Source organism: Colossoma macropomum, unplaced genomic scaffold, assembly GCF_904425465.1.
Source record: "Colossoma macropomum unplaced genomic scaffold, Colossoma_macropomum, whole genome shotgun sequence".
In the NCBI taxonomy this organism is placed as follows: Eukaryota; Metazoa; Chordata; class Actinopteri; order Characiformes; family Serrasalmidae; genus Colossoma; species Colossoma macropomum.
The window spans coordinates 10,114,721-10,129,399 of NW_023494809.1; the positions used below are offsets into that span (position 1 = coordinate 10,114,721).

General features: G+C 39.9%; 1 protein-coding gene across 1 annotated transcript in view; it reads right to left on the reverse strand.

The window, feature by feature from the left end:
• Window positions 1-5,075: 5,075 nt before the first annotated feature.
• Window positions 5,076-14,679, reverse strand: part of eif3ha (eukaryotic translation initiation factor 3, subunit H, a) — a 70,792-nt gene continuing 61,188 nt past the window's right edge. The window contains 3 exon segments of the mRNA XM_036557906.1: window positions 5,076-5,173; window positions 7,724-7,789; window positions 7,792-7,834. Coding sequence (XP_036413799.1) covers window positions 5,076-5,173; window positions 7,724-7,789; window positions 7,792-7,834 — 207 coding nt within the window.

Genomic DNA, 14,679 nt, shown 5'->3' on the forward strand with positions numbered 1-14,679 from the left:
TACACTCACTTTACACACTGCAGTGCTAAACTGAATGCTAACAAAAGACAGCCTGAGATATCTGTCTGAACTCGATAGCCATGTCTGTAGAGAATTTCTGCCAAATTGAAAAGCAATCACTACAGTGGAAAAACGTGAAATGCAATGCAAACATGCCAGTACTTTTCCATAGTGTCATGCAGAATACGTGCCAAAATGGAAGACGTCTGTTACATTGTTATGTTGCCTGACCTCTTTACTAGAAAACAATACATGCAGAATGGCATTCACAAAGGCTGAATTTGTGTCAGAATTGCATACAATCCGCCTTGAAATGTAATGAAGGCACAGCTATTGCTTTCCACCGAGCAGTACTTCAAACAACATTAAATCAATGTACCGTCTTTTACATTTAATTTTGGAACGTTTTCTGCTTGTAGCTGTTTGAATGCAATCTTGTGCATGCATTGCATTGGTTGCAACTGAATGAGAAGTACAAAAAAGAAGCCAATCAAAGTGAAAACGTAGGAGAGGTTTTGCTATGATTAAATTTCAATGAGGCAAATCCGCTCAAAATACTGTACAGTAGAAAGCAATATCTTTGTGTAATGTGTGCTCTGCATTTCATGTTTGCCCACTGTGGTAACTGCTTTTCAATTTGGCACAAATTCCTCTCCATACATGTCGGATTTGGACATCACATTTCCTAAATATTTGTCATGCTCGGCTCAGGTTTAAATTTCAACTTCAATCTCACAGCCCACCTCTCATTCTTGACTTTTATCCTGCACTTCCTCCTGATTTACTTTTAGTTTTTCCTTATATTATATTTCCACTTTAATTACCTTGAAGCAGTTTTTAATCTGACTTGAGTCACCCACTTACATTGTTGATAGAATTTAGCACGGAGATCCTTGAGGCCCACAAATGCTAGAAAATGAATGCACATAGTTTGCTATCTGAGCACTGCAGCCACCAGACATGAAGAACTGTCAAACACTGGAAAGTCACAAAGCTGAAGTCAGTTTCTTGTTTTCATTTTTCTGTTCCACCTTAAATGGTGCAGCAGTTACATTCTGGCACCTCAGGCACCATTTAAGGTGGAACGGGAAAATTTAAACAAGCTGGCGAAAGAGAAGTGACTTAATGGAGAGACATTTTACAAGAAACTGTCCTACTTTTGCGAGAAAAGCGGCTATAGCTGAAATGTTTAGAGAAAGAATAGGATGTTCTTCAAAAGCATTGCTTGATAAACTTTGTTTAAGGAGAGTTTACACTATTTTTGACAACTGAGTGTTTTATTATATTATTTTTGAATTTTATTTATCTCTAAAAATGGCATTAGAAAATATCTTTAGAAATGTCAAGGTTTGATTGGCAGGTTTGGGTCAGTTTCAGACAGAATTCAGTTGGGCTTGGGCTGAGTTCCGACTCAAAACTTGGTATGGTAATTTGGGAAAGTCTCAGGTTTTTCAGGCTACATCTGCGTTCAAACCAAATATGTCAGGCCTAATTAAAGCTCTATATCGGATCAAAGTGGGAATGGCCAAAATCATGCAAGAAAACTGACATGCAAATCACATCCAAATTCATCACTGGCGTGCAGAAAGTCAGTGTGCACCACTCATCAAAATAGGTAGAAATATTTTGAAAGAGTACACTACATGTTGTGAAATTATCAGTGAAGAACAAAAAAGTGAGACTCCAGTGGATATGAGAGTGTGAAAATTGGACCCCTGATGAGTGGCAAAAAGCCTGGTCAGATGAATCCAGGTCCCTTTTGGAAGGATCTGAAATTGAGTCCATGGAGCCATGCTGTTTGGTGCCAACAGAGCAGGTCTGTGGTGGAAGCATGATGGTCAGGAGAATGTTTGCTGGACACTATATGGCCCCAATACCCATTGAAAAACATGCGAATGGCACACAGTGCCTGAACATCATTGCTGAACCGCTTCTCCTCTCAAGGCTGCTGTTTGTCCACACTCATATGGACACTTCCAGCATAACATAACATGTAACAAGGTAGGCGTCGTCACTGAACGGCTCTAGGAACAAGATGGTGAATTTTCAATGCCTGTCACAGTTCCCACATCTCAACCCTATCAAGCACCTTCATGATGAGGTGGAAAGGGTGCTCGTAGCAAGACCGCAAGACCGTGCAGCTAGCCTATTTGCAGCTGCACAATGCAATGCAATTGCACACGGGAGAAGATTACTGCACATCCACCATCTTGTAGACTCTGCAGATGAATTATGCTATTGTGAAGGCTAAAGAAGGCACTATACACTAGAGGAGAGTGGAAAACAACCTCACATATTTAGGCTGGGCCTACACTACATGATGGTTTTGCCTGATTTTAACCTCCATTAGCCCCTTGCAACATATTTACACAATCTGAAGTTTTACAATTTAAAACATTCACAAGTCCTGTAGTGTGAGAAGGTCAGAGATTTACTCAATGAGTGATTCAGTGAAGAGACACACACACCTCCTGAACAGCAGAGCGCAGAGACAGAGGAGCTGCATTTAAAACACAGGCAGATAAGAGCCATTAGCATGTTTATAATGTTCGATCCAGATGTCAGGTCACTCTCTTTATAGTTTCAGCTCAGCTGCCAGTTTGTAGTGAAATATTTCTCCAGCTCTCACTGTATCAGCGCTTCTCAGGCCCCATGTTAATCCCCAGTTTGCGCTGTCACTGCACATAAAAGCACAAACAGGCCCAGTCCAGTAAGTTCCGCTTTATTTGTGTCATGCGATCTGAGGAGATCTGCATGACACAAATAATCGTTCCGCAGACCACAGCAGTGGAATAAACCGGATGTTAATTTTTTTTGGAATTCATGGACGGCAATTGTCTCACTGTTGGATTCCAGACAAAACCCAGCATTATACAACACAAAATAAAAGACTACAGAGTGTCAATCTGCCTTATTCCACCTTAAATAAACAATCTATACTGATAAAGCTCTCTTCTAATAATCACCCATTTTCACTGGCACTGCAGTCACCATGGCAACTTTTCCAACGCAATCATGCGAATGCATTATGCAAAAAGTTTACCGCTGGTCAAATTACATATTTTGTTGATTTTCTAAGTGAAAATAATTTAACATCAACTACAGATAATACACTTCTACACACTTTAATGCACAATTACTGTTTATCTGAATTTAATATATGTGGTATAAAAGTGGTGCAGAATTTATGGCACATTTAATGTGATGTTTTATTTTGTTCCCATTTTGTTAAATTCAGCAAATAAATATAAATTGATCACTAAAATGTGCAAAATTGTCACATTTAGGGGTGATTGATTAAGAGGATGTTAATTCATTTTCATTTAGAAAATCAACAAAACGTCACTTGACTGGGGTAATCTTAATAATCTTACTACCTAATAAACTGGCAACTTTGTATATAACAGACTTTTTTCGGTAACTGCACAATAGTTTTAATGTTTTTACTATTATTCTAAAATGCAGATAGTTGTCCGAATACTGAACTGTTCAGAAATTTCCATTTTCAGCATGGCTGATTTTGGCCCACGGCAGCATTCAGACTTCTGGCTCACCCTGAGCTACCCACTAATCTATTAAGCAATGCCCGACTCACGCTGCATCCACACACCCATCTATATATGAAACATCTGATTCACACGTGCAGTGGACACGGCTTACAAATCATCAGTCACCCCGAGGCAAGTCCGCTATGAACACGGCCTATGTTTCAGTGTCGATGAGTCAAGCTCCCTTTCCTCTGGTTGTCACAGATCACAGAGTGCTCATAATTAATCCTCCTTCCCTGTGAGAGGTGACTTCACAAAAGCCTCTGAGTCATCGTCCCATGCCGAAGATGATATTTAATGCATGAGGGATTAGAAACAGTTAACAGAGAAAGAAAACCTGAACATCAACAATTTTTTTTACAAATTGCATCCAAAGTGGAAACTTTCATTTAAAAAACCTGTTAATCATGTTTTAAACTAACCTACACTATTTAAAAGAGTTCTCTTTAAATGCTCCCAAGCATCAGATTCATCCGCCTGGGGAAGGGGACCGAAGCACAGCCAGCATTACGTATTATGTTCTTCCACATGTTGAGTGCAATTACACATTTTCATCAGAAAGGTCCCCAAATCCTACGAACTTACATAGTGTAGTTTGAAGCTTTAAAAAACATTGTTTTTACATCTCATATGCATAAATGGTTCTCTAAAGAACTGTCAGTTGAAAGGTTTTCAGAGAACCAAAAACGATGCAAATAATCTTTTTGGCACCTAAGAGCGTAGCTAAAATTTTCATTCATTGTACTCGTTTCAGAGTATGTGGAAAACACTGTTCTAACTCGTTTTTTGTTTCTATTCCTTCCATTCAGATTTCCTTTGGGAACAAGTGCCCCTGCTAGCATGGTGTAAAACAGTGATTAGAACCACATCAGCCACCGAAGGCAGAGGATAACTGTTTGTGATTGAAACTGATTTGACAGGTTCATTAGGAACTGCTGATAAGGGAATAGTGTAGCCACAGTGCACAGTGTGGAGGCATGAGTAGGGGGTCCAGGCCTGTGAACTGTGGTGATACTATTATCACGACTTTAGGAGATTCTGGGATTTTGGTTATGTTGTTAAGTTCAAAGCTGACTTTCAATCAGACACTGATTCATGACTGGCTGCTCCTTGATTTAATATACGGTGCCTAAATTAAAACTGCTGTGGGAGCTGCAACCAAGATGAGCCTAATCTAACATTCTGTTCGAACGGTACAGCTGTAACTCACATTACTGAGACATACGTAAAAAACAGATGCTGAAGAAACAATGGAACAGAACAACTGTTGCTTAAAGACCTAAGGCCCTGAGCAGATATACCTCAGCAGATGGAGGGACACCTTGAAAAGAAAAACACGGCAAACCAGGGCACGATGAGATGCACAGGTTTTATTACCAATGCACCATTACAAACAATAGATACCGCGACTCCTTCAAGGTCAGTGTGAATGAGCCTTAATTTGCACTTAGGAGATTAGGCAAGTGCTGGATTTGGCAGTGTGCACTTATCAGGGTGGGTTTTTTATTGAGTTCTTCCTGCTGCACTTTAGCTGCTGTGATCCTGTAGAGCTTCCGCCATGAATAGCTTGCCAAGGATCTACGAGGTGAACTCCTTCACGTTCTGACAGTAGCCGTTGATTTGTCCTTGTTAGGGGAAAGAAAACATACATACAAATGTAAATCACAGCTAGATGACTAGTTAGAACTGCAGTGTCATTTTCAGAGGAGGATTTTTGTGTGTACAATTGGAGGAAATTCAATCAAGACTCCATTGGAACGTCCCCAAGGAAAGACACAGTACAAGTGGCTGTGCCAGAATTTGCCATCTGAATTGGAATCCAAGGATCAAATCCCTCAAGAATAGTATATATAGCTGTAAGCGGCAATTGAGGGAGCCAAGCACTCTATGATGTGGCTTCAGAATCCTGAAAATAGTGTAGCAGATGGTAGAGTTGCCCAATCCAAGCTCAAATTGTTAGAGTTAGGCCTAATTTATACCCTTTGGGTCAAATATTATGGACAACTAACAAAAACATGTATACTGACTGCTATAGTCTCTGAATCATTCCTTTGTTTTGTTTTAACCCGACAGGATTAGTGAGTGTTTACGGCCTATAAAGCCCCTTACTTGTGTGGTTGTTTTTTACAATCCTGTCTAAGTGTTCTGTGTTTGGGCTTAGAGTCTTATCTTTCGCTATGTAATTCCGCATTAGTCCACAGATGTTGAGAGTCAAGGTTTAAGCATTTTTGAGATTTTTCAACATGGCAAACCAGAATGTCAGACATTGCAGGTCAAAGCAAAGCTATTTGCCAAGAGGCCCTTATCAATTTATGGAAATTTCAGAGCTCAGAGTCGAGGAGGCAGAAGTTATGGCTGATTGAAATGTGCAATCGTGCCCTGGTAGAAAAGTGGGCACAGAAATAAGCAATCACTACCAGACTTCGACCTATTTGGAAGCTTGCGCAAAAATGCAAGATTTGATCAGATTCAAAGCACTCGGCACAACACCTCTCACCTATGCTGAATGCTAGCACATTTTATGGATAAATCATTAAATAATAGACTACTGGGCAGTCCCTGATCTTTGGAGTGCCTCTGCTGCGCTGGCTGTCCAGTAGTTTGTCCACTAGAGGTGTTAAAATCGCTTTAATGCACTGTGATCCATCAATTTGAAGATGGTATTTCAATTGCATTGATTTTACTACATTATAATGAACTACACACTTATATTTGTGACCTAAATAAACTGGTTTATATTATTTTGAACGATAAAATCCTCCCAAAAACCTTGCTATTCTGTTTGTATTGTCTATACTCCACGACTGTTTTAAAAGGTCCTTTAGTCACATTTGTGCATTCATCCCAGCGCACACCTTATAGCTCAGTCTTGTAAGAAGTAAGCAAGTCAGAAAGTAAGTCAGCAAGTCCATAAATCAGAAAGTCGGTCAGCAAGTCCATAAGTTAGAAAGTAAGTCCGTAAGCCAAAAAGTAAGTCAGAAAGTAAGTCTGTAAGTCAAAATGTAAGTCAGCAAGTCCACAAGTCAGAAAGTAAGTGAGTATTTCACACAGTAAGTGAGCAAGTCAGAAAGTAAATCTATAATCAGTAAGTTAGTCAGTAAGTCGGTCAGTACTTAGGTCACCCAAGCACACACCTCATGGCCCTGTCTTGTAAGTCAGTAAGTTGATAAGTAAGTCAAGTAAGTCACCAAGTCTGTTAGTCAGTAAATCAGCATGTCCATAAGTCAGTAAGTAGGTCCATGAGTAAGTCACTCACCCAAGCATGAACCTCATGGCCCTGGTTTGTTCTTCAGTAAGTCAGTATTTAAGTTAGTCTTCAAGCAAGTAAGTCAGGAAGTCGCTCAGTAAATAAGTCAGTAAGTCAGTCAGTAAATAAGTAGGTCAACAAGTAAGTCAGTTACCCAAGCATGTGCTTTGTGGCGATAGCCATAGATCACTAATTCAGTAAGTCAGTCAGTCACTAATTCAGTAAGTCAGTCAGTAATTCAGGAAGTCAGTCAGTAATTCAGGAAGTCAGTCAGTCAGCAATTCAGTCAGTAATTCAGTAAGTCAGTCAGTCAGTAAGTCAGTAAATAAGTAAGTCAACAAGCAAGTCAGTTACCCAAGCATGTGCTTTGTGGCAATAGCTAGTCAGTAAGTCAGTAAGCCAGTCAGTAAGTCAGTCAGTAATTCAGTAAGTTAGTCAGTCAGTCAGTAAGTCAGTCAGTCATTAATTCAGTAAGTCAGTTAGTAAGTCAGTCCATCAGTAATTCAGTCAGTCAGTCAGTAATTCAGTAAGTCAGTCAGTCAGTCAGTAGTTCAGTAAGTCAGTCAGTCAGTCAGTCAGTAATTCAGTAAGTCAGTCAGTAAGTCAGTCAGTAATTCAGTCACACACTCACTCGTGTTGCGCAGACTGAAGTTTCTTCATGGGGGGCACCGTTTGCACTTGAATAGCTTTTGATGCTTCATAAGGGCCGTGTGTGTCTGTGTTGAAATGAATTCCTAACAGAATCCTAAGCGTAATCGAGTCACTGTGAGGTCAGAGATCTACACTCCTGTTGTTCTTGTTTGAGAGTGGAAACGTGTCTTTTTTGTAATCACCCTGCTGGACTCATGCAGATGGGGAAATCAGCTGGAACAGGAGTGAGGAAAGGACTTTGCCTGGAGTTGAATAGCCAGGATGACCCCTCAGGCACCTGCGATGAGAAGAGTGTCCATGCGTGGTGGAGGCTTGAACATCTTGCTGATGTCTTCCTCCGGCAAGGCAGCTCACCGCGACTCTGCCGCTGGGCATTCTCCTGAAGATACTAGAGAGAGAGAGAGAGAGAGAGAAATAAAAGGAATAAAAGGAAGAGGGGGTGAGAGTAAAAGGGGAGGAGAGAAAGGAAAAGAGGAAGAAATAAGAGAAGTATGGTGAGACAGAAAAAGAGAGAGAAATAAGAGACAAGAGACAAGAAAGAGAGAGAGAGAAGAAGGGGGAGTTGAAAAGGGGAAAAGTGAAAGAAAGAAAGAAAGAAAGAAAAAAGAAAAAGTAAGAGTAAAAGAGGGAGAGGAAGAAAGAGAGAGAAAGTGAAAGGGATAAAGTGAGAGAAAGAGAGAGAGATGAAGAAAGAAAGGGAAAGAGAGAAATCAATTAAATCATGAAAGACACCAGCAACAGGCAGTAAGGCTTTGTGTGGAATCCTTCTCAGCTGCTCTGTCTGCTCCAACAACTGAGATCAGTCTGGGGGAGGTGAGAGAGAGCGAGAGAGCAAGAGAGTGAGAGAGAGAGAGAGAGAGTGAGTGAGAGAGAGAGAGAGAATCGGCAACAACATAATGGAGTCAGACAGAGCAGGAGAACTAGGATGAACACAGGGCAACAGCACCGATTCTATTATCTGGACTTATAAACAAGGTTTGATTTGAGGGATGGTGTAAAGGAATGCCTTCCCTGGTCCACATAGACCAAAAATAAAACCATTCAAGCCATTCCCTCTTTACACTCCCTTCGGAACAGGGACCCTACTGTCATGTAATGTCACTTCATTTATGTCTATGATCCATATTTTAATTTCATTGATATATCAAGTTAGAGTTGGGATAAAGCACCTACTAAAGCGGTAATGACAGAGAAATGCACACTTTTTTTGGCAGTGCAGCAGAGTTTAACCTTCAGATTCAGAATCGGAGAAGCAAACTAGTGATTTTCTTTCATTAAACAAGAAAAAAGTTGGTTGATGTAAAATGTGCCATTTTAGAGAAATTTGCCAAGCAGAATTGCTTACAGTAGTGGTGAATGGAACCAGACGTCTTAGAGTTTAATGCATCTAAAAGCTCCATCACTGAAAGTTATTACATGGAAATGGTTATGAGTTCACTACCTGGTGCCTGAGACACTGTTTTACGACAGCTTTAGATATACTTTTGGCTTGAAATCATTTAAACATAGCAAATTAGTCCCCAAAAAATGTAATTTTTTTCCTGTTTACTGCTATTTTATCTTCATCATCAATATTACATATTGTTCACTGGCGGTTTTAGATAGTATATAAAATGTCTATATTTGTGTTGCAGACAGGCCCAATCCCATTTCTTATTTTTACCCCTACCCCTTGTTTTTGAGTGTTACCTTGCTCCTTGGAACTGAGTTACAAGGGGTAGTGGTTAAAACAGGCTACTAGCGCTGCTCTGTAGGCGACCCTGCCAGTCTGCAATGACGGGGTATTTATTTTCACCAACCCCTAATTCTTCAGCGATATGAAGCTGAAGTCAGCTATTCACCAGCTTCTAGTTCAAATTTTCCCGTTCCACCTTAAACGCAGCAGTAGTTACATTCTGGCGCTTCAGGCATCAGAACTGCTGGACTATTTAAGGTGGAACGGGAAAGCTAGGTAGCACATTTATATGTTTAATGAAAAGTAAAAATAAAACAAAAAAATCAGACGCCAACTGCATTTCCGGAATCAGGATAAGCATGGCTTATGCATATTGATGTCAGCAGATGTGTTAACACTAGTGCTCTGGTCAGTGCTGGCTCTTCCTAATAAGTAACATAAGCAGCTTGTTAGGGCTTACGACCAGCAAGGGCGGCCTAACAATTTCTGGGTTATTACAGTAACATTATGAACTTACACATCTGGAGCGGAAAAACAGAGAAGGAAAAGAAGAAGCAAAAAAGCTAAAAGATAAAGGTATGTTTCTGTGGTGTTAACCGGCGGGTTTATGACATTTGTTTTGGATTTAGTTGGGCTAGAATTAGAGGATCTGGGATCTGTCTAATGGAGCAGGTTCAACTTAGGCTTTTCTTTTTCTTAGGAGGTTTCAGCTTCACTTTACAAACAGCAGTTAACAACTTTATCTGTTAATCCAGGTTTAGATACTCAGGCTGTGATTAAACCAGGTTTAGACAATCAGACTGTGATTAATCCAAATTTAGATACTCAGACTGTGATTCGTCCAAAACACAGGCTTTGATTAATTCAGTTTAAGATGCTCAGGCTGTGATTATTTCAGGTTTAGATACTCAGACTGTGAATAATCCAAATTTAGATATTCAGACTTTGATTAGTTCAGTTTTAGATACTCAGGCTGTGATTAATCCAGGTTTACACACTCAGGGTGTGATTATTGCAGGTTTAGATATTCAGATTTTGATTAATCCAAGTATAGATACTTAGGCTGTGATTATTTCAGGTTCAGATACTCAGACTGTGATTAATCCAAATTTAGATATTCAGGCTTTGATTAATTCAGTTTTAGACACTCAGGCTGTGATTAATCCAGGTTTACACACTCAGACTGTGATTATTGCAGGTTTAGATACTCAGACTTTGATTAATCCAGGTTTAGATACTCAGACTGTGATTGATCCAAATTTAGATACTCAGACTGTGATTGATCCAGGTTTAGAAACTCAGGCTTTGATTAATCCAGGTTTAGATACTCAGACTGTGATTGATCCAAATTTAGATACTCAGGCTGTAATTAATCCAGGTTTAGATATTCAGACTGTGATTAATCCAGGTTCAGATACTCAGACTGTGATTGATCCAAATTTAGATACTCAGGCTGTGATTAATCCAGGTTTAGATACTCAGGCTGTGATTAATCCAGGTTTAGATACTCAGGTTTTGATTAATCCAGGTTTAGATACTCAGACTGTGATTGATCCAAATTTAGATACTCAGGCTGTGATTAATCCAGGTTTAGATACTCAGACTGTGATTGATCCAAATTTAGATACTCAGACTGTGATTAATCCAGGTTTAGATACTCAGACTGTGATTAATCCAAGTTTAGATACTCAGACTGTGATTAATCCAAGTTTAGATACTCAGACTGTGATTGATCCAGGTTTAGATACTCAGACTGTGATTATTTCAGGTTTAGAAACTCAGGCTGTGATTATTCTAGGTTTAGATACTCACCCTGTAATTAATCCAGGTTTAGACACTCAGGCTGTGATTAATAAATAAATCAAATTTAGACAGCTTGTGGTAGTCACTGTCAGTAGTTAACCTCTAATATTACAGTACATCTGCTAGCAAAATGGAGGGCAACAAAAACCTGCTTAGAGCCCCAAATCTGCTGTTGAAATCATGCCAGATATTCAAAATATCACAGCAGGTAGTTTTGTAAGATGCCAGTAAAAGAACTGAAGTGAGGCAACAGTAAATTATCCAGTATTGCACATTTTGAATTCCATAGTATGAATCATAGTAAAACAGGAGAGATCTTAATAACCAACCCCCCCCCGTCATTCAAACCCTTTTACAATTCAACCACTGCTTATAAACAAGAACAGTCAGCTGGCACAGCTGGCCTTATTGTCTCATAAGGCTGTTCAGGCTGTGGCCAGAAATATAAAAAAAAGCTTCCAGGTACATTCTGTATGCACATTTGAAGGTCAATGCATTCGATGACACTCTAAGGTAATACATTTAAGTTGTCAAATATTACCCACAAGGCTGCTATATACTGTCTAAGTGTCAAAATATATTAAAGTGTTACTTCTTCTGGTCTACACCGAATGCTTTTAATCTGACACACATAACTAAATAAGCACTGAGGCTAGCTGAGTGTTCTTCATCCTAGTTTGGCAAGCAAGACTATTTAAGTACTAAGACACCATGTGGACTTTCCTAACCTTTAGAAATCTAGAGGTCTTAACTTTTCTTGGACATTAAAGTTGTCGACTTTATCCACATAACTGACCGCAGATAACATGTTCTATTTGACAGTTATGATGATATAATTAACTAATAAAATAATAATTTTGTTTAACGTATAGTTTTTTTAAGTAACATGATGCAGTCACATGCAAAAGTCTGAACACCCCCACTATCTTATCCTTAGAAAGTGCTAATAAATCATGTTTTAAGGTTATAAACTGTTAAAAATGGACATCAGTTCCCAAACTTTATAGCAAATAAAATAGGGTGTAATACTGTAATACTGTAAATGAAACAATCAAAGTAATTAACATTACTCTTCACTGGACCCCTGAAAAACAGCCCCAGACCTTTATTCCTCCTTCAGTAGGTAGCGTTCTCCTGGCATTTACCAATTTAGACTCATCCATCAGGCTGCCAGATAGTGAAGCATGATTCATCACTCCACAGAACATGTATCCACTGCTCCAGAGTCCAGGGGTGGCATGCTTCACACCGCTCCAGACGACGCTTGGCATTGTAGATAGTGATCTTAGACTAGTGTGGAGCTATTTGACCATGGAAACCCATTTTACAAAGCTCTTGATGCACAGTTCTTGAGCTGATGTTGCTTCCAAAGGCAGTTTGGAACACTATAGTGAGTGACACACAACAGAGAATAGATGATTTCTATGTGCTATGTGCTTAGACTGGCCATGGCTCTGCTTTGTGAGTTGGCCTACCGCTTAGTGGCTGAGCTTTTATTGCTTCTAGATGCATGCATTTCACAATAATATCACTTACAGTTGACTGAGGCAGCTCTAGTAGGGCAGAAATTGAATGTACTGACTTGTGGCATGGCATCCTATGACAGTGCCATGTTTAAAATCACTGAGCTCTTCAAAACAATCCATTTTACTGCCAATGTTTGTGCAGATTGCATGGCTCTGTGCTTTATTTTGTACACCTGTTATCAATGGATGTGGCTGAAAAACCTGAACTTTCTCAATAATAATGCCTTGCTAATGCTTAATAATTTGTAAAGAAGCACACCTTAAAATACAGTGTTACCTAAAATATCCCCTCCTTACAAACGTGGCTCTTTAAACAGTCTACTTGGTCCATTGAGCTAGTAGAAATATCACGTCACAATAAGCTTTTTGTAACCGCCAGCGATAACTGTGGCTTCAAAGAGTTACTGTAATAAACAAGCAGCTGGAAAGAGGAGATTTCATTCCCAGCTTCCATTAGTGTGACTTGCAATATCACCGCTGAGGATACTGGTCATTTCTGTTAAAATTGGTGGATATGATTTAAGATCGTATACTGCAGACACAGCATCAGCGCGGTCTGATCTTAAATGGTGATTGATGTGGCGTGTATGGTACACTGGGGGAGGGACGGGCGCGAGAGGTGGCGGTCAGGGGAGGAGGGGAGTGATTGATGTCGGAGGTAATTACTGAGGATTTTCGTCGTGCTTGATATAAGGGCCTTTGTGGCGACCTGAATGCGGCCACTGCCGAGGCCGGGTCTCGTTTGCTGCTCCGTTTGAAGCGAACCCTTAAATCTCTTTCAAAGGCTTTTTGCCCACCAGCCAAAACAGTGTGCCTAATAGTCTAATAAACACAGACAAAACGGCTCCGACGGCCGGGTAATTTCCTGTAGAAAGCCGTGTAGGTTTTTCGTGCCGTACAGGACAGTGCAGCGTGTGTAAGTGACTGCTTTATCATTACACCAGTGTGAATTCCCCATTGTATTCAGCCGCTCTTTAAATGAAGAGAAGCCATTGTGGTCCGTCGGCTCTCCTTATAGAAGCAGCTAGAGCTGAATGGTATAGAAGACTAAGGCAATGAAGCCGAAGGTTTTTTCTTTCTCTCCAGTGACGACGTCTCAGGATTCCAGCCCCAGCATAACTCACTTTTTCTGCTGAATAGAATACAAAACAACATCCTTTTGACATTTCAGTTGTTATGCTAAGTCTCCTCAGGCACAGCATTTTTCAGATGGCAAAAAATGCCTGGGAAAAAAAAAAACTTGTTAACCTTGATCCGTTGAAACCCCAGAGGCATTTCAAATTCCGCATTCAAGATGGCACTGTCCTCAAAAGGCTAAATTCACACCTGGTCAAACAGATGACTTGGCAGCAATGCATTTTAGACTTCGATTATTTTCCATTGCTTCCTCCTCATGATGGTGTGCAACACCCTTTTTTCCTCCCTCCCCAGGTAGTTCCTAGAACTGATATCTCCAAACTGCCAGCAGGCCAAAGCTTGTGTAAATGTCAGGGCTTCTTTTTTTTAAAGCCACATTGTCAGTGTGAACAAAAGGAGGAAATTTTGATTTTGAAGGAGAAAATAAGGCTCCAATCTAATATGTCCTTGTGAACCCCGGCTAACCGTTCATTGGCTGGCCTTATCTGTCGTAGACATGAAGGACGTAGACTGATTAAGGGATGAATAATTCACAGATACATTAAAACTCCTAATGCTGGCAATGAACCACAAGAATAACAATGTCACAGTGTGGCAAACCTTTTACATTTCTCCACTACAACCTGTATTGGAGTCACCAGGCACAAGATTTAGAGTAGTAGGGGGTCAGTACGGCAAAAAAAAATCAATAATTAATATTTGATGGTTTCTGTATACATTACGATGTGTGTGTGTATATATTTATAAACCTATATATATATATGTATATGTATGTAAATAAACAAACATATGGACACACACACAATATGGACAAAACAATGTGGACACCCCTGCTAATTACTGAATTCAGGTGTTTCAGCTACACCCAGGTACATAAAATCAAGCACACTGTCATGCAATCTACATAGACAAACACTGGCAGTAAATTGGGCCATACTGAAGAGCTTTAAATGTGGCACTGCCATAGGATGATACCTTTGCCATCTTTGCCAAGTCAGTTCATTTAATTTCCGCCCTGCTAGATCTGCCCTGGTCAACTGTAAGTGCTATTATTGTAAAATCAAAGTGTTTAAGAGCAACAACAGCTCAGCC